General features: G+C 60.9%; 6 protein-coding genes across 6 annotated transcripts; 2 read left to right on the forward strand and 4 right to left on the reverse strand.

The window, feature by feature from the left end:
* Window positions 1-732: 732 nt before the first annotated feature.
* On the forward strand, window positions 733-3,846 carry PAN0_005c2541 (glycoside hydrolase family 31 protein; the record flags this gene model as incomplete). Its single annotated transcript, XM_014801782.1, has 1 exon — window positions 733-3,846. The coding sequence occupies one exon, from the start codon at window positions 733-735 to the stop codon at window positions 3,844-3,846; it is 3,114 nt and encodes a 1,037-aa protein (XP_014657268.1).
* Window positions 3,847-5,430: 1,584 nt separating this feature from the next.
* On the reverse strand, window positions 5,431-9,507 carry PAN0_005d2542 (protein-histidine kinase; the record flags this gene model as incomplete). Its single annotated transcript, XM_014801783.1, has 1 exon — window positions 5,431-9,507. The coding sequence occupies one exon, from the start codon at window positions 9,505-9,507 to the stop codon at window positions 5,431-5,433; it is 4,077 nt and encodes a 1,358-aa protein (XP_014657269.1).
* A 34-nt stretch (window positions 9,508-9,541) lies between these two features.
* Window positions 9,542-11,221, reverse strand: PAN0_005d2543 (uncharacterized protein; the record flags this gene model as incomplete). The annotated part of the gene is made up of 2 exons (XM_014801784.1): window positions 9,542-10,006; window positions 10,925-11,221. The coding sequence occupies 2 exons, from the start codon at window positions 11,219-11,221 to the stop codon at window positions 9,542-9,544; spliced, it is 762 nt and encodes a 253-aa protein (XP_014657270.1).
* Window positions 11,222-11,884: 663 nt separating this feature from the next.
* PAN0_005c2544 (yippee-domain-containing protein) lies at window positions 11,885-14,105 on the forward strand (the record flags this gene model as incomplete). Its single annotated transcript, XM_014801785.1, has 3 exons — window positions 11,885-13,221; window positions 13,443-13,761; window positions 13,848-14,105. 3 exons carry the CDS (start codon window positions 11,885-11,887, stop codon window positions 14,103-14,105), a joined length of 1,914 nt encoding a protein of 637 aa, XP_014657271.1.
* Window positions 14,106-14,116: 11 nt separating this feature from the next.
* Window positions 14,117-16,977, reverse strand: PAN0_005d2545 (WD40 repeat-like protein; the record flags this gene model as incomplete). The annotated part of the gene is made up of 6 exons (XM_014801786.1): window positions 14,117-15,581; window positions 15,882-15,903; window positions 15,985-16,278; window positions 16,336-16,390; window positions 16,459-16,711; window positions 16,781-16,977. The coding sequence occupies 6 exons, from the start codon at window positions 16,975-16,977 to the stop codon at window positions 14,117-14,119; spliced, it is 2,286 nt and encodes a 761-aa protein (XP_014657272.1).
* A 193-nt stretch (window positions 16,978-17,170) lies between these two features.
* PAN0_005d2546 (protein rmd5-like protein a) lies at window positions 17,171-18,565 on the reverse strand (the record flags this gene model as incomplete). The annotated part of the gene is made up of 1 exon (XM_014801787.1): window positions 17,171-18,565. The coding sequence occupies one exon, from the start codon at window positions 18,563-18,565 to the stop codon at window positions 17,171-17,173; it is 1,395 nt and encodes a 464-aa protein (XP_014657273.1).
* Window positions 18,566-18,942: the final 377 nt, after the last annotated feature.

The raw sequence follows: 18,942 nt of genomic DNA on the forward strand, positions 1-18,942 counted from the left end.
GAGCGCAAGACACCGGCATGGCTACAGCCGGATGCCACTCGTGCCGAACGGATTTCGCATCCCGCTGCCTTGTGACACCGCGGAGAATTTCGACGGATTGAATCGCCGCACCGCTGGTTGCCATGACGCTCGAGTGCAGTTGTGCTGCTTTTTTCGGCTGCCAAGTGCGGCGACAAAGTCGACACTCCGCTCTGCAGATCTGCGGCTCACTGTTCCCTTGCTCACTGTGCTCCACCTCGCCCTCGCTCGTTCGCGCCTCGGTGCGTCTCGCCAAGCGACAGCCTCGCCTCATCTCGCATCGCATCGCATCGCCGTGCTCTGCCCGGCGGAGACTGTCCCACTCATCTCTGCGATCCGCCGCTTTGTTAGCCGCCCAGTCCCTCCGGGCGCTGCATCTTGTCGCCGTGGGGGAAAAAGATTCGTCAAGCTCCCAAAGAGAGAAAAAAAAGTCTCGCCGAGCAAGCCGGCACAGATGCCGTCCTGTCAACATCCGCCACTGCCGCACTCCACAGCTCCGCAGCGGGGTTTTGGAGCCCCGCTACACGCCCTCCTTCTCTCCGCACTGCAGTCGTGCCGCCAAACAGTGCACAGCGGGCGTTGTGGAGCCCCCTCCCCCCTCTGCCATCCTAGAGCCATATATAGAAGCATGCCTCTGAGCCGGTTGCACGCTGCCATCCCATCCCCATCCTCAAGATTTCCCCCCCTTCCCCCTCCTTATTTGATCTGATCAAGATGCGGTCCATCAAGGCGGCTTCGCTGACGCCTCTGCTGGCCGGCTTGCTCGCCACGCTCTCCTCCACCGCCGCGCTGCCCTCGTCCGTCTGGGAGCACCAGCTCGAGACCAACATCCTCCAGGCGCGCGCCGACTCCAACACCTCCACCATCGCGCCCTCGTTCGACGTCTCCAAGTGTCCCGGCTACCAGATCGTGGGCGAGCCCAACCAGTCGCAGCACGGCTTCACCGCCCAGCTCGCACTGGCTGGCGAGGCGTGCAATGCGTACGGCGTCGACATTGCCAACCTCACGCTCTCGGTCGTGTATGAGAAGAAGCACCAGCTCCACGTGCACGTCTACGACTCGGACAAGCAGCAGTACCAGCTGCCCAACGGCCTCATCTTTGACCGTCCCAGCGACAGCCCCGACGAGGTCCAGGACGCTTCCACGGCCGACGACAGCGATCTCGTCTTCCACCACACCGCCGAGAATGGCACCCAGGCTGAGGGCTCCGCATGGGCCTTTTGGATCGCACGCAAGGACTCGGGCGACGTCATCTTTGACACGCGTCCCGCCAACATCCCCACCTACGACTCGGGCATCAACAACGTCTCTGCCGACACCAAGCGCAACTCGACGGCCATGCCCAAGCACGAGATGGTGTTTGAGAACCAGTACCTCCAGCTCTCCTCGGCACTGCCCGAAGGCGCCAACATTTATGGACTCGGCGAGTATGTGACCGGCAGCTTCAGGCGAGACCCGGACGAGACGCTCCAGCCCTTCTTTACCCTCGATGCCGGCACGCCCGTCGACTCGAACATGTACGGCTACCACCCCATCTACACCGAGGCGCGTCGCGGCAGCGACGGCAAGCTGCGCACGCACTCGGTGTACCTCCAGAACACGGCGGGCATGGACGTGCTCCTTCGCAAGGGCGTCATCCAGTACCGCACCATTGGCGGCACGCTCGACTTCCGCTTCTTCTCGGGCGACTCCACCGAGGGCAACAACAGCCCGAATACCGCCATCCAGCAGTACGTCAACTTTATCGGCAACCCGGTCATGCATCCGTACTGGTCGTACGGCTTCCACCTGTGCCGATGGGGATACAACAACGTCTCGGACACGCAGAAGATCGTCGACGCGATGCGCGAGGCCGACATCCCGCTCGAGGTGCAGTGGAATGACATCGACTACATGCAGAACTTCAGGGACTTTACCACTGATCCCGAGCGCTTCCCCAAGGACGAGTTCGCGGCGATGATCAAGGGGCTGCGCGATAACCACCAGCACTACATCCCCATCATCGACATGGCCATCCCCAAGGCACCCACCAACGACTCGGACACCTTCTACCCGGGCACGCGCGGCGACGAGCTCGACGTGTTTATCAAGAACCGCAACGGCACCGAGTACATCGGCGAGGTCTGGCCGGGCTACACGAGCTTTGTCGACCAGCAGGCGCAGAATGCGGGCCAGTGGTGGACCGAGGCCGTCCGCAACTTTAGCGAGATCGTCGACTTTTCGGGCATCTGGCTCGACATGAACGAGCCCTCGAGCTTTGTGATTGGCAACGCGGCGGGTGCGGAGACGAACCTGTCCGACACGCCCGCCTACACGGCCGCCACCAGCGTCGCGGGATGGCCGCAGGGCTACAACAACCTCACCTGGGGCAACTCGGGCAACATCACCGTCAACGGCACGTACACCTTCCAGCGGGGAGCCGTGCAGAATAATGATGCGATGCAGCGTCGTGCCGCCGTCGTTGTGTCGCGCGAGCACGATGTGCTCATCAAGCGCGCCGAGGGCGGCGACAAGTTTGGGCCGAACGATCCGGATTACCAGTATGCGAATGCGTCGCAGAGGTACCTTTCGAATCCGCCGTATGCGATCCACAACGGCATCCACATCAGCGAGACGCCGCTCAACGTCAACCTGGACAAGAAGACCGTCGCCATGGATGCGGTGGGCGTCGATGGCCAGCGCGCCTTCTACGACGTACACAACCTCGACGGCACACTCGAGGAACAGCACTTCTACAACGCACTCCGCCAGATCCGTCCCGACGAACGACCGTTCCTCATCTCGCGCTCCACCTACCCCGGTGCGGGCAAGTTCACGGGCCACTGGCTCGGCGACAACTACGCGCTCTGGACCATCCTCCCCGGTGAGGAGGCGTACAAGGCGGGCGCGGGTATGGCACAGAGCATCGACGGTGTGCTGCAGTTCCAGATCTTTGGCATCCATCTCATCGGCGCGGATATTTGCGGCTTTAACCGCAACTCGGACGAGGAGCTTTGCAATCGCTGGATGATGTTGGGTGCGTTCCTGCCTTTCATGCGCAACCACAACACGATTGGTGCGATTGCACAGGAGCCGTTTCGATGGGACTCGGTCGCCAATGCATCGCGCATCGCCATTGGCAAGAGGTACGAGATCCTGCCCTCGCTCTACTCGCACATGGGCAAGGCATCGGCTTCGGGTGAACCAGCAGTCCGTGCACTCTGGTACGAGTTCCCCGAGGTGTTTGAACAGACCAAGGACTATGCACACCAATTCCTGTTTGGCGATGATCTTCTCGTCAGTCCCACACTCGAGCCGAACGTGACCGAGATCAAGGCACTCTTCCCCAACGCCGGTGGAAAGTGGCGCAACATCTTTACGTACCAAGCGCTCGATGTCGAGTACAACAAGAACGTCTCCGTTCCCGCACCTCTTTCGACCATCAATGTGCATCTGCGCCCCGGAAGTGCATTGCTCACCCACTCCAACCCGGCATACACGGTCTACGAGACCGCCCAGTCGCCCTATGGTCTTATCGTTAACCTCGACGACAACGCCACCGCCAACCAGACCTTCTATCTTGACGACGGCACTTCTCCCGCCCCGACTCCCAACTCGACGCTGTCCGTGCAGGCGAGCGAGGGCATGGTCAAGGGTAGCATCGATGGAGACTTCAAGGTGTCGCAGCCCCTGTCGTACGTCGTGGTGCTGGACGTCAAGAGTAAGCCCAACCAGGTCCAGGTGGGTGGAAGCGATGCGCAGTTCACCTACAACGACGCCATTGGCGCGCTCAACATCACCATGGCCAGTGCCGACCTGAATGGCGAGTGGAGCGTCAACTGGTCCTAAACACACGCAACCAAAAGGAATAGAATCACCTTTTCGCCCCCGCGCTCTGGCGTCGTATCCGTGTGTGAAAGGCTGCCGCGTAAGACAGTAAATGCGGCTACGGTTCGTATCCCTCCAGCCGAGAAGGTGGTCATTCAATCCCCTTGCCGCATTTCGTACGTGCAAGAAAGATTGGCGCTTCAACCGAGGCTATCACGGGCCTGTATCACACAGTAGGCGTTTACCGATGAGAAGGAGAACGAGATGTGCCAGAATGTGCGCATTCGCCCACAGCACGTGTAAGATGAGGAAGCTGCTTCGAAGCGCTTCGACTATTCATCGCCCATGTTTCTGGAGATACAGCGAGTGTCCACCGCAGCCCCAGGGCGATGAGAGTGCAAGCTGGTCAAAAGTGGCTGTGGTGAGCATGATTGGTTGAGGTAGGTTTGATTCTGAATGCCAACGGCCTTGGCTGTTGGTAAGGATCTGCGGCATTGCGGTTCGGCTTGATGTCGGGGAGGATTCAGACCGGACCAAGCTTTCCGCACCCGTTGTCTTGGAGCGAGCTACCAGCCGAGAACAGGACTCAAGCGCAGCGCAACGATGAGAGCGAGTGCAGACAAGGGCATGTTCCGGCAAAGCGCAACTCACCAACACACCTGCTAGGATCAGAGTGGGTGCTAAACGAGCATGAGTTTGTACCACATGGTTGCTGCCCTCGATGCAGAGCCGGTCTGTGTGAGTGCATGCGTGCGGCTTCATCAAACCCACCGGCTCGAATGGGTCGATCGACGTGGGCTGCGTCCGCCACTACAATCCATCGCCCGCGATTCTCCACACTCGATCGTCTTGCGGGCCAGACCAAAACGAGCATTGCTGCACATTTCACACGAACATGATCATGCGCCAGCGAATCGAGTGGTCGCAGCACAGATGAACAGTGCCAAGTTCGACAAGCGGCTGTGACGACAATCTTCCTTGGACTTCTGCAGCTTGATCCTTGGCGGCTCCACAACCCCACCTGGACCTGAGATGGAAGCAAACAAGCACGCGTGCATCAACTCCCGAAGAAGAAAGGCAGAGGTGGCACTCGCCCCCGCCTCGGAATTGACTCCTTCTCCCCATCCGGGAAAATTTGACCCACCTCCTGCTTCCCAAGATCGAAAGCACATCGTCGCTACGGCTAACATCGACGAGTAGATGTAAAGAAGAAGAGAATCATCTTGACTCCCCGCACTCCCAAACCCAAGCACACACCATAGAAAAGTACAATCATCCATGCAATCCCAATTTATCCTCCCAAGGTCCTGCCGCCACCAAGGCTGCGTCGCCCCCTCCCACCTCCAACATCCGCCATCCACACCAATTTACCCCTTATTCCGTCCTTCCACTGTATCCTCGTCAACAGCACACACACAGTAACTTTCACACCAACCACCCTCGCAGCATAAAAATACTATAGAGACACCAACGACCGGAACGAAACTGAGAGTACACTGCTTGGAGAAGCATATAAAAAGGGGGATGAATCGGCATCCACCGCCGCCTCGCCTCTGCCGGCAGCCAGCGAGCGATGGACCTACCTGTGCACCACGGAGGCCACACTCACGCGCGCCCGCCCACGCTCTTCTTCTGGCTGAGCAGCGAGTGCAACGTACTGATGAGCTCGACCCTGCGGATGGGCTTGCTGACGTACGCCGACATGCCGGCCTGCAGACACTTCTCCTTGTCGCCCAGCATGGCGTGCGCGGTGAGCGCCACAATGGGCACCTGCTCGTCGCCGAGCGTCTTTTCAAACTCGCGGATCGCCATGGTCGCCTCGATACCCCCCATGACGGGCATGCTGACGTCCATCAGGATCACGTCGTACTGGCGCTTCTTGACCGCCATCACGGCGAGGTGACCATTGTCCACCACGTCGACCTTGTGGCCCTGGTTGGTGAGGATCTTGCACGCCAGCTTCTGGTTCACCACATTGTCCTCGGCCAACAAAATGTCGTACGTCACCTCGTTGGAGCCCTCGGTGGGCGTTGCTGCCGAGCTCTCGAGCGAGGGCAGCAGCGCGTAGTACAGGTCGGCGGTCGAGGTGGGCGTGTTGATGTACGAGCTGATGCCGTGGTCGAGGCAGTAGGTGAGGTTGAGCGTGAGCTGCGCGGGCGAGACGAGGTTGATGGGGATGTAGCGCAGATGCTCGACGTTGCGCAGGTCCTCCACCACGGCGAGCGAGTCGGCAATGATGGCGTCGATGCGCGGCATGCCGCGCTTGCGGTGCGAGGCCTCGTCGACGCTGTGTACGGTGAAGGGCTTGAGACCGAGATCCTCGATCATGGCCTGCACGCCGGTGCGGTCGTGCAGCGTGTCGAGGTAGAAGATGTTGCGGCCGGCGTACGGTCGGATCTTCTCCTTGACCTGGTCGGGCGAGATCTTGTCGAGCTTGACGACCATGGTGAAGAAAAAGTCGGAGCCCTTGCCGTAGTTGCTGCGCACCCACAGGTCGCCGCCCATGAGGTTGACGAGCCGACGCGAGATGGACAGACCGAGGCCGGTGCCGCCGTACTTGCGCGTGGTGGAGCCGTCCGCCTGGCAAAAGGTGTCAAAGATGACGTCGAGCTTGTCCTGCTTGATGCCGATGCCCGAGTCCGAGGCGCAGAACTCGAGCATGGCGAGGTTGCCGTTGATCATCTTGGAGAGCTTGCACTTGAGCGCCACGCGGCCGCCGGCGTCGGTAAACTTGACGGCGTTTCCGATGAGGTTGGTGATGATCTGCTTGAGGCGCAGCGCATCGCCGATGAGCGGGTCGGGGCAGTCGGGCGCCACCTCGTACATGAGGTTGAGCTTCTTCTGCGTCGCACGCACCGAGAGCGTCTTGAGCACGCTGAACACGATGCCGCGCAGCGAAAAGGGGATCTCCTCGACGTTCATGCGGCCGGCTTCGATCTTGGAGATGTCGAGGATGTCGTCGATGATGGCGAGCAGGTTGCCGGCGAGCGTCGAGACGGTGACGAGGTTCTCGCGCTGCGAGCGCGACAGCTCGGTCTCGAGGGTGAGCGCGGTCATGCCGATGATGCCGTTCATGGGCGTGCGGATCTCGTGCGACATGTTGGCGAGGAACTCGGACTTGGAGCGGTTGGCGAGCTCGGCGGCCTCCCTGGCGGCGGTGTTCTTCTGGATGCTGTCGCGGAGACTGTAGACCATCTGGTTGATCTTGGTCTTGAGCGAGTCCATCTCACCGGACGCCTCGACGGTGACGAAGCGGGTAAAGTCGCCGTCGGTGGCGGCGGCGGTGATCTGGGCAAAGGCACGCACCTGCGAGGTGAGGTTGTTGGCCATGATGTTGACGTTGTCCGTGATCTCGCCCCAGGTGCCCTCGATGTCCTTCTTTTGGGCCTGCACGCCGAGCTTGCCCTCGGTGCCCACTTCGCGAGCGACACGCGTGACTTCGGAGGCGAAGAAGCTGAGCTGGTCAATCATGTTGTTGATGGTGTTGACCAGGTCGAGCATCTCGCCGGAGACGGGGATGGTGACCTTTTGGGTGAGGTCACCGCGCGCGACGGCGGTGGTGGCGTGTGCAATGGCTCGCACCTGAAGCGTCAGATTGGCAGCCATGGTGTTCACCGAGTCTGTGAGGTCCTTCCAGGTTCCGCCGACGCCGAGCACGGTGGCGCGGCCTCCGAGCTTGCCTTCGGTACCGACCTCCTTGGCGACTCGCGTCACCTCGAACGAGAAAGTTCGCAGAGATTCGACCATGTTGTTGACGGTCAACTTGAGGTCGAGGAACTCGCCGCGCACCTCCACGTTGATGGTCTTGCTGAGGTCGCCGCGGGCGACGGCGGTGGTGACGGTGGCGATGGACCGGACCTGTGTGGTGAGGTTGCTGGCCATCATGTTGACGCGCTCGGTGAGCACCTGCCACTGACCCTTGACGTCGTTGACCTTGGCCTGACCGCCGAGGCGACCTTCTGTGCCGACCTCTACCGAGACACGGATGATCTCGTCGGAGAGCGTCTTGAGTTGACGCACCATGTTGTTGACGGTGAGCTTGAGGTCGAGGATCTCGCCCTTGACGTCGACGTTGATGAACTCGGTGAGTACACCCTCGGCGACACACTTTGTAACACGTGCGATCTCTCGCACTTGCGAGGTGAGGTTGTCGGCCATCTTGTTGACGTTTTCGGTGAGGTCCTTCCAGGTGCCCTCGACGTTGGGGACGTGCGCCTGACCGCCGAGCTTGCCGTAGGTTCCGACCTCCATGGACATGCGGATGACTTCGGAGGCAAAGATGCGAAGTTGACCCACCATGGAGTTGACGGTGTCCTTGAGCTGCGCCATCTCGCCCTCGGCGTCGATGTCGATGGTCTTTGTGAGGTCGCCCTTGGCGACGGCGGTGGTGACGACGCCGATGGAGCGTACCTGTCCGGTGAGGTTGGAACACATGCGGTTGACGTTGTCGGTGAGCTCCTTCCAGACGCCCTGTACGCCGGGCACGTTGGCCTGACCGCCGAGCTGGCCCTTGGATCCGACTTCACGCGAGACACGCGTGACTTCGGTGGAAAAGTGGCGGAGTTGATCGACCATGACGTTGATGGTGACCTTGAGTTCAAGGATCTCGCCGTCTGCCTCGACTTCGATCTTCTGGGAGAGGTCGCCGCGGGCGACGGCCTTTGTGACGAGCGCGACACCGCGCACCTGGTTGGTTAGGTTGGCGGCGAGACGGTTGACGACATCCTTGAGCTCCTTCCAGGTTCCTTCGACGCCGTGGACCTCTGCCTGACCGCCGAGTTTGCCTTGGGTTCCTACTTCGAGCGAGACACGGGTGACTTCTGCGGCGAAATGCGAGAGACGGTCGACCATCTGATTGATGATGTCCTTGAGTTCGACCATGACGTGACCTTGGACGGGGACGGTGATGTGCTGTGTGAGGTCGCCGAACGCGACGGCTTTGCAGACGCGAGCGATGTCCTGTACCTGAGCCTTGAGCAGCCGCAGCTCTTCCTGCGCCGAGAGGCCGCTCTCGTCGTTGTAGCGTTCGAAGGAGGCGATGGGATCGTCGGTGCGGGAGACCTGTCCGCCGAGGAGGACGGGACCGTTGAGGCCCATGCCGAGCGGATAGCTGAGCGGGTAGCTGGAGCTTTGGGGCTGAGCGTGGGAAAGAGGGTAGGGGAAGGGCTTGCCGAAGAAGAGGTTGCGCGGGTCCTTTGGCGACTGTTGGGCCGAGTCCTCTTCGGCGCCTGGGGTGCGAACGATCTCTTGGCTGCGAGCGACGACGTCGAGGTGGTCCTCTGCCTGCCACAGCCTGGCTGCGAGCCTGCCAATGTTTTCCTCGATGGCTCTTGTTCGGTCGTCGCTGTTTGGCGAGGTGAATTGGGGGAGAGGCAAGCTGACGGTGCCGTCGAGCTTGTTATCCGGCTCGTCGAGGTCGATGGAAGCGACGTCGTCTGCGAGGTCGTTGCCGTTGGATTTGCGATGCGCGCCGTTTTCATTTTTGCGAGTGGGATCGCGAGACATGGCGCGGAGGACGGCGGGGGGAGGTTTTGAGTTGACCAGAGTCTGTGTGATGAGGAGGAGATGGTCAAGAAAGTCGGAGGGGAGGGAGGCGAGGTCGGGGAGCGGGGAGGAGGTGTTGCGCGACATGAATGCGGCGGTGACTGGCGACGGCGAAGCGCCGTTCAGTGTTGCGGCCATGGTGGATATCGGCAAAGAGGTTGATTCTATAAGGTCAGGTGGGGACCAGCGAGCGATGCAAGATCAAGCAGAGGGGGGCCGTTGGTGATGGAATCTGTTTGCGCGATGATCTCAAAAGACGGGAGACGCTGTAGATCAAGTTGCAGGGGCGAATGGCATCGTTTGTCGATACGAGCGCGGAAGGAGGTACGGCTGATGCTAGCGGCGGCTGAGGACGAGGACGAGGCGAAAAGGGACGCAGGCTTGCAGACGGAGGCTCGGACGAAGGTGATACACACGAGATGCTGGCCGGAGCACCTTTCGATGCAGAGAGACGCGGGATGGATGGTCGAGGCGAGATGACCGACGAATGAAGGCGGTCGATACGATGAACGCGGCTGGAGGCAAGCAGGGCACGGGGCGTATGCGGTCGAACGAGGCGCGTGCAGTGTGCGATAATGAAGGCACCCCGAGGAGCTGCTGAGACGGCGAGTCGCGAGCTAGGATCTACCCAGGCTGGCTGGGGGTGAGGGGAGATGGCGCGGCGGAGGTGAGATGAGGAGGTGAGGAGGGGAGGGGAGGATGATGGTAGTACACCGATCGTGCGAGGACTGGAGAGAGGGTCTCTGGTGCTGAAACGGAGGCTAGGCGAGCCACTCTCTCAGCTGACTGAGGTGTAGTGACGGACTGGCTCGACGCAGACGGCCCAAGCGAAGCAAAGCAAAGCGACGGCGGCGCGCTCTAAACAGGCAGAGAGCGGGTGAGCGAGCAAGAGTGGCCAAGTGCCTGCGAGTGCGTCGAAAGGGTGCAGCCGAGCGTGCCGCGAGCGTGCTGTGCTGTGTGCTGGGCGTGCGTGAGTGACAGCAGCAGAGGAGGTTGAGTGAGGCCAAAAGCTGAGCGCGTCGCTGCTCGCCAAATGCTCATCCACAGCCGCCACGCTCGCGCCACCCTCCAAAAAGAAAATTCAAATTTTATTCATTCGAGCCAGCCAGCCAGCCAGCCCTTCCGTGGGGCTGCGGGTGATCCGACAAGGGCGCGGCTATAGTGGACCCTCTCTGCTTTTCTTGGGCCTCTCCTCTCCCACCCGACGGCGGCGCTTCCGACTCTAAGTTGGCTGCTGTTCCCCCAACATTCAGCCGGCCTGAGCTAAGAGTGAATCGAAGAGCCCGGAGACGGTGCGTCGAGTTGTCATCGCACGCTATCCGACGCTCGACTCTAGCGCTGAACCGACAGAGACAGAGGGAGGGCAGTGGCTGGACCCTAGGGCGCGTGTGTTTGTTGATCGCTCAACCTCAGGTACAAACCCAGTCAAAGCTCAAAAAAAAAAAACGGAAATCCACACCTCGCGACAAGCAAGAAAAAAATACAGGGAGCAGCAGCGCGAGATAACGGGCATGCAAGCGCAGGTCGGAGATTCTACAATTCCAAGTCAACTCACTGTACCGCAGCGCGACGGCCAGCTGGCTCGAAGCCACAAGAGATTGATTTGTCGCCTTGCATGTGCGCGCCATTGGCCGGTCAGCTGCTGCAGGCCAAGAGCAGCCAGCCGCAGCCCGGCACGCTTTGCCTTGCTGGGGCGCTCAACACCTTGGCTTAGCTCGGGTGGCGTTTCTGCAGCCGTGCACGCTGGTCTACCGCTTCCCACCGCGCGCAGCTTTTCTTCTCCTCTGCCTCTGGCTCTCGCAAACCACAGCCAGGCGTGATCGCTGATCAGCTTGTCTGCGTTGCGCTGCATCCCGACGCCGCTGCACGCCCGGCTTTTGGCGTTCTCGCGCTCGCTAAGTCCGGCCGGCCCAACGCTCTCGCCTTTTTTCGCGGTGCCGAATTGAGATCACGAAGGCGGCCTAACAAATTCATGCCCCGCCCTCCATCACCGCTGATCGAGCGACGATCCCATTCATCGTCACGCATCGACGTCTCCAAGCCGTGTCCCATGATGTATCGCCTCAGCCGAGCTCCATAGCGCCGAGATGCTAGATGGATGCATGTCGTTGTTCCCTTGGTGCCTTCACGTCCGCAATGAAGCTGACACGGCTTGGATCGCCTCTTCAACCCTCGGCGCATTCAACCTCGGGGCCTCCCCTCCTGACGCATGTCTGAGGGTCGACACTTTTCAGATGGACTGCCTCTTGCTGAGGATCCAGACTCGATTGCAAATGCGGATTAGACACGGATCCGCGCGCCACGTGTGGCACAGACCGCGTAGAGACGACGCTGGCCCTTTCATCTCGTCGCTGCCCCTTTGAAGCGGTGCACGGAGCGCCAAGCGTGGCGATCGAGGGATCCGTGCCACACGCCGTCTCAATGGCGCAACCAAGCCAACACACGCATCCACGGGTGGGTGCTGTGCGTTAGTGGGTGCCGAGCACGCTGTGCTGCAGCATTCTCATCTCTTCGCATGGTGGCAACCTCTGCTCGCAGCCCAATTCTTCCCACCCTCTCCTGGAGCCACTTCCATATATACCTCCAGCAGCGCGATTCCACAGCCGCCCCTCACCTCATTCCCCACCATTGCACACAAAGCGTTGACGAGATGGTCAGGCTCACAGCGTGGCTCGCAGGCAGGCCGGTAGCGATGCAGCTGCTGGTGTGTATCGTGATTGGCCTGCGCATGGTCTCGGCCACCGTTCAGGCGTTCACCTGCAACCTCCGTCAGAACTCCACCGTCGCGCAAGCACAAGAACCCCACCAACTCATGGCAAATAGCTGGCAGCCGATTCAGTATGACAAGCAACCATCCAAAGTGCAATCTCGGGCTGTGAGGCAGCGGCCACAGCAGGTCGCGGCCGACTTTTCGGAGCAGAACCGAAACGTTCCCACCGCCGCGTCGCTCCACCAGCAGGACGATGCACCGTCCAGCAGTCTTTCAACCGGGCCGTCGACGGGTTCAACCAGTTCAAGTCTCGGCAGCCCCAGCAATACGGACTCCTTTAGCAACTCCAATTTGGACTCGGATGATCTGGACCAAGACGGACCGAGCAGCACCAATTCGACTTTGAGCGATACGCCGCTTCCACTCGCACCGACACCAGCTTCAACGGCATGGACCCCGCCCCCTACCTCTTCGAATCTTCCCCCACCGAATTTTCCTGCTCAACAATTTGGCGGTGGCCAGACGAACTCTACCGCGTCCAATCCACCGAAGAGTTCGAACACCACCTCGCAAGCACATCCGATTCAAGGACAGCAGCAAGGCGGACCCTCACGGTCGATGTCGCATACGCAGGGGATTGTAGCGGGCGTGACGGTGCCTGTGGGCGTAGTCGCATTGGGGCTGGTAGCCTTTCTGATCCTGCACAAGCAGCGCCAGCGACAGGCGCAGTCGTCAGAAGCGCAACGCAATGTTTCCGACCCCGAGCAGGGCCAGCCTCCCAACAGCACACCCGCGGATGCAGCGACTCAGCAGACACTTGGCGAGGCTCACGGTGCGGCTGAGGAGACAGCCTCCGAGGCGTCTACGGTTGTGCCGCATGTACTGATCAACGAGCCCATCGAAGAGCTGGATGAAGAGCATGCGGATGTCGAGGTCGCTGTTGGGGGCTCGCCGCAGAGAGGAAGATCGCCAGTCGGGGTGGCATCGGAAGCAGAAGGCAGTAGGGGCGTTGTGGGTCGGCCATCACCACCGCAAGGCCGAGCGCGTTCGCTCAAACGCAAGCCTCCGCCGCCACTCACCGCCTCGATCGACGCAATGCCCTCCCGACCAACGCCACTTCAGCAGGATCAAAGTCGAGCCCAGTAGGCAATCTAGATCTCGTGATGGAAACAAGGCTGGGATTGTGACCGTGTGACCGTTTGAGAGAAAGGTGGGGGTTGGGCGTGTGACTATAAAAGAGGCGAACGGGTGGGTTGGGGCAAAATGCAGGGTCCAAGAGCAGCTGCACGCTCGGATCCCGCCGATGCCGCGCCAAATTTTTGGGTGAGCGTGCGCCGAGGTGCCGCCAAAATTGCGACTTCAGCCTGGTTGCGGGGGGAGGAGCGGATCTTGCTGCGGAACCATCATCGCCATCTCTTGCCCGCTCATTCCCCTCACCCTGCATCGACTTTGGAGCTGCGTATCGCACTGACATTTGCGTCCGCATACTACGACTCGATGTAACGCACGCTGCTGGGCGGCAAGCTGCGCCAACCATGACTTCGTCCTCTTCGCCAACCGCACCGTCTCTCTCCGCCTCTTCCACCTCGACCTCGTCATCCCCACCACCTGCGCTCGAGTGGCTTCCCCGCTCCACTCCCCGCTACGCCTGCGCCGACTGTGGCGCGCATCTCGCTCTTCAAGTAAGCCGACCCCCCCCCCCCMCCCCTTGCCCTCTCCCCTTTTACTTTCTCAAACATTTGCTGACTTTACTGTATCGTGGTCGCAGGACGAGTTGATTAGCAAGAGCTTTTCGGGGCGCGACGGCAAGGCCTACCTATTCGCCTCTACGATCAACACCGCTCTTGGCGCACAGGAGGAGCGGCACCTGCTCACGGGCATGCACACCGTGTGCGATCTCAGCTGCCGCGGCTGCGGCCGCACGCTCGGCTGGTTCTACCTCAAAGCGTGGGAGGCCTCGCAAAAGTACAAGGAGGGCAAGTGGATCATGGAAAAGGCGGGCCTGCACAAGATCAACGCGTGGTGAAAATTGCATTTCTACACGCCAATGTTGGTGCCGCGGTACACGGTGATGCGCTTATCCTTTCCGCCCGCCACGAGCTGCTGGCCATCGTTGGACCAGTCGAGCGCCAGCACGCCCTCGGCGCCGGCGGTACCGAGCACAAAGAGCGGTTTGCGCGACGAGCGCGTGTCCCACACCTTGACGTGCGAGTCGGCGCTGCTGGCGGAGGCGAACATCACCGTGCTGGTCGGGTGGGCGCTGAGCGCGTCGACGGCTCCACGGTGCGCGTTGGTGATCGCCACGCCCAGCGCGGCAGTGGTGGCGTCGGTGCGAATGTCAAAGATCTGCATGGCGCGGTCGGTTGCACCGGCCACCAACGCCGTGGGGCCCAGTTGGGCGAGTGCGGTGATGGGGCGCGTTTCGGCGGTGGAGGTGGGCATCGAGAGCGACGTGTGCAGCGTCCCGCCCGACGAAAGGTCCCAGCCCTTGAGCCCGTTGTACCCCGCCGACCAGGCGCGGTTGCTGTCCCTGCCCGCGGGCGTGCGCTCGAACAGCACTGAGCTTACACGCGATGCCGAGGTAAAGACGTTCTTGGCTCCGGTTGCGGCGTGTGCTGCGGGAGCCGCGTGCCACAGAACCATGGTCGGCTCCTTTGTACCGGCTGTTCGGGCACCGCGTGTGGATTTCGCCGCGCCGCTCGCCGTCTTGCGACGCTTGGCGCCATCGTCGCTGTCGTCATCGTCGTCGTTGTTGCCGGCGGTGGTGGTGGAGGCTACGTCGTCCCAGAGCGCCACGATGCCATCCCAACCTGCACTTAGCACCGACACGCCCGCAGGGCCCTGGGCCACATCCACATCCGCCACGGGCGCATTGTGCGCGGTGCCACCCCATTTCCTCGCGCTCCTCCATCCGTCCTCCTGCTGGACACTCCACATCTGCACGCCGCCGTCCATGCCGCCCGTGACAATCTCGCCCTGTGGGGTCCATTTGGCCTTGGTGAGTGCGGTATTCCTTCCGCCCTGAACCGCGGCCTTGTTGACGGTGGAAAAGGTGTGCACCGCATTCTGTGCATCCGTCGGTTCGAATACACGTACGCTTCCATCGAATCCGGCAGTCATGTACAGCGCGTTCCTGGTGCAATCGACGCTAGCTACCCAGTCATCGTGTTCGAACGCCGCGAGCCTTGTCGGGGGCAGAGTCGACCTCACATACTCGATGGCGAGGGTGGATTCGGCGGTGAGACCCGAGGATTCGAGAAACTCGCCGAGGGAGGAGCGGAGGAGGGTCGAGTCGATGATAAAGTCGAACGGGACCGTGGTGAGGCCCGAGGAGGAGGAGGCGACGAGTTTGTTGACGAGCGTCGAGAGGTGGGTGCGTCGCCAGGAGACCGGGACCATGTAGGGGCCGGAGGGGATGGCGTATTCGTCGAGGGTGGTGGTGAGCATGATGGGCACGGTTGCTTCCGCCGCAGCGGTGGACGACGATGCCATTGGTACGTCGCTGAGTGAAGTCATGCTGAGAAGTGGTGATGAGGTGGAGAGGTGGAGAGATACAAGAAGCAAAAGGTGAAGGGAGCACGGAGGAGGTTTTTTTTCTTCTGCCTTGGAGTTGCCAAAAATTTCTTCGGCTCGCGACGCACATCCGAGATCCGAGAATGCACACGCACACACCTTCATGCGCAACCCTCTGCGCATTGGCCACTGCAATTGCTACGCAGGTACATGGAGATCCACAATCACCGGCCTGCAAAGCCCAATGTCAGCTCTTGTCCTTCCTGTCCGTAGTTGAGCTGCGACTTACTGAGCGACAACATCGTACGAGACTGTAATCCCCCCCGGTCACACGCATGTCAGCTTTTGCAGTCCCCATTTTCGGCTCGGAGGGGGGTTGGGTGGCGACTTACACTTGCGCTGCGTGTTCCACAGGTCTTGATCGTACTCGACCAGTGCCGCATTCACCAGCACCGTTTCACCCTCTTCATGTTGTAGCACATTGGTGCCACGGGCTTCGTGAATATGGCCGAATACGTGCAACTTTGGACGCAGGGCGTCTTTGTGGTGGCGTGGGGCGGTGAGGCGGCGTGTCAGCTCCTTGCACCCCACCGATGTGCCGTCGTGGATCTTGTCCAGCCCACCAAGCTCGTACGGCGGCGTATGGGTGATGAGAATATCCACATGGCCGACCGACTCGTATATCTCTACAAAGTGTCAGCCGGTACGATTGAAAAGGGAAGGGGGAAGGTTGGGGGGCTTACTTTTGGCTTGCGCGGGGGTATAGTTCCAAGCCCACCGCTCGAATTCGGGCGACCACTATCCTAGCCCCCGTCAGCTTGTGATCCAATTCAGGAAGGAAAGAGAGGGGGGGTTGGGGGACTTACAGGACTCCCATATACGCTCCACTCATAATGCCTAGTCTCCGGGCGTTCGACAACAAACGTCGATGTGGCACCAAGAAGAACCTGCATCCCACATGCCTCCAGCATCCTCGCTGCCTTGAGCGGTGCAGCTGCATCGTGTGCGACACCGTACTTGTTGTCAAGCTCCCGCCCTCGAGTGTCGTGCCAATCGCCGGGAGCTGTGCAGAAATCATGATTCCCCGCAGTAATCACCTTGACGCCATGTGGCAAACTCCTACAACCCCTCCATCAGCATTCTGCTCAAGGTGGAAATGGCAGACAAAGGGAGGCAGGTGCGACTTACTCTAGCCACGCGATTTGACGCTCGAGATCCGCGGGTTCGCCGAGTGTGGTGAGGTCGCCTGCGTGCAGTAGCACATCTCCATCAGGCACGGCGGTCGTCTGCGAATGCGTATCCGAAAGCAGCACGAACCGCACCCATTCCCCACCTGGAGCAGCGGGTGCAGTGGTGTAGTGTGTGTACACCCGTGGCTCCGTCATCGTTGCTGGTGGTGGTAAGATGCATAACCCCCACAAAGTGCAGCTGCGCAACCAGGATGCCTCCACCCCAACACCCTCACCTTCCCCCGCGCCATTTTCCCACCTCACCCACCTTGCTCGCACGAGCCAAAAGCGACAATGCATGCAGAAACAAAGATCGATACAAATACAAAAAGTGCACCACGGGGCTAGGCTAAAAGTACACCCTAATCGCCTGGTTGACGTAGCTCTCCGTGGGACAGTAGGGGCACTTGAACCGCCCATTCCCCTTAGCCAGCCGATTGAGCGTCTCGAGGCACAGCACATGCCCACACGCCAGCATCATAGGCGGGTTCTCCTCCGTCCCCTGCTCCTTGCTCACGGGACACGCGAAGATCGAGTGGAACCTCAACCTGTTGGGCAGCGGGATTTCGATCGGTAGTTCGTCGGCTTGGCTCCACTCGTTGCCGCTCTCCTTCATCACCGCCTTGACCTTGATGATGCGATTCAGCGCGCCACCTGCACCCACCTCGACGCCAATCGCCAGCGGCGCCTCCTTGGCGATCCGATGCCGCGCACAGAATTCGAGCTTGAATAGAGGCTCTAGCAGCGGCGCGTGCACCAGCTTGAAGTCCAGTAGAGGTCGGTAGATAAGCGGGACGGTGGGGATGAGGTGCTCGACGGGGACAGAGTCGACACCTTCAGGACCATATGCGGGCGCAGGCAGGAACGCGGGCAGGAAGGCGAGAAGCGTGAATAGGCGCTGTATCTCCGAAAGGTGCGTGGTGCGGAACGGTTTAAAATGCTCGCGCCCGTATGCGAGAGCCTGCTCCACGTTCGTACGTGCCATTGCCACCACCGCATTCGACGGCGCCAATGCAGCCGCAGGCAGTGCGTCGATGGATGCGCTGAGCATCTCGACATTCTCGCCGTCCGGATCGCGGTTCTCTGCCCCACCCCCGTCGCTTCCCGGCAGGATAGTCCCCGCAGCGATGCGGATGAACTGGCTGCGGTGCAGTGCGAACTCGAGTGCGCTCTTGCGCAATTCGAGGAACGGCCTGTTCTCCTGCGCCCATTGGATCGCCGGCCTCAAGTCTCCACTCCCCATCGCCGCGGTCACATTGTGCAGCTGCACGTACAGCCGCTCGGTCTCGGACGACAGCGCCAGCCCCGCTTCGCCGGCGAACTTGAGTGCGGTATCCCAGTCGCCTGTGCGCTGGAGGTGGTTGAGAACCACACGTTCCAACGCCGCCTGTGCTTCCGAGCTCGAAAACAGCGCCGGATCAGCTACGCCGTCGATGGGGATGGGGAACTTCTTGTCCAGCGTCTTGGTCGCCTTGCCCAGCGCAGCGTGGAACTCCTTCTGCCGGTCGAGGATCGACTTTTGCGCCGACTCGACCGATGCTTTGAGCTCTGCCACCACCACGCCCGGATCCGCGGGGGAAGTGGAGGAGAGGGTGGCTTTGGCGGATTCGATGCGTGCGATCAGTCGGTCGATCGAGTCGTGCACCGTCGGGGTGGTGGCAGCCGCTTTGGCGGACGAGGAGGAGGAATGCAGCCCCGGCGCACGCTTGGCCACCTGCTCGAGCGACTTTTGCACCGCCTCCATATCGCGCTGCTAGTCGGTATTGAATCCAGGCTCAGATGGCAGTGTAGAGGTGATTGAGCGAGATGGAGGATGTGAGGTGAGGGTGAGCGGGCGCTGGCTCAGCGGGTTGCAAGCGCGCGGCCAAAGCGTCCGCACTGATGCAGCCGCTGCTCGCCTGCTGCACGCCTGCATGAGGCGCCGCGCCCAATTTCACGCAATTTGGCCCATCAAAAAAGGGCGGCTCGATTCGCGTCACCTTTCTTGGAGAGCGTGTGGAGTAGCTCAAGCCCGGACCCTGATCCACCCTGATCCTCGCCCCGCACACACACACTCCAGCCCTGCGAACCAGAAACGAAACAACTTGATAGCATTCCATGCAAGATAAGGAGCAATGAGCG

This window comes from Moesziomyces antarcticus, assembly GCF_000747765.1.
Source record: "Moesziomyces antarcticus DNA, scaffold: scaffold_v10005, strain JCM 10317, whole genome shotgun sequence".
Lineage (NCBI taxonomy): Eukaryota > Fungi > Basidiomycota > Ustilaginomycetes > Ustilaginales > Ustilaginaceae > Moesziomyces > Moesziomyces antarcticus.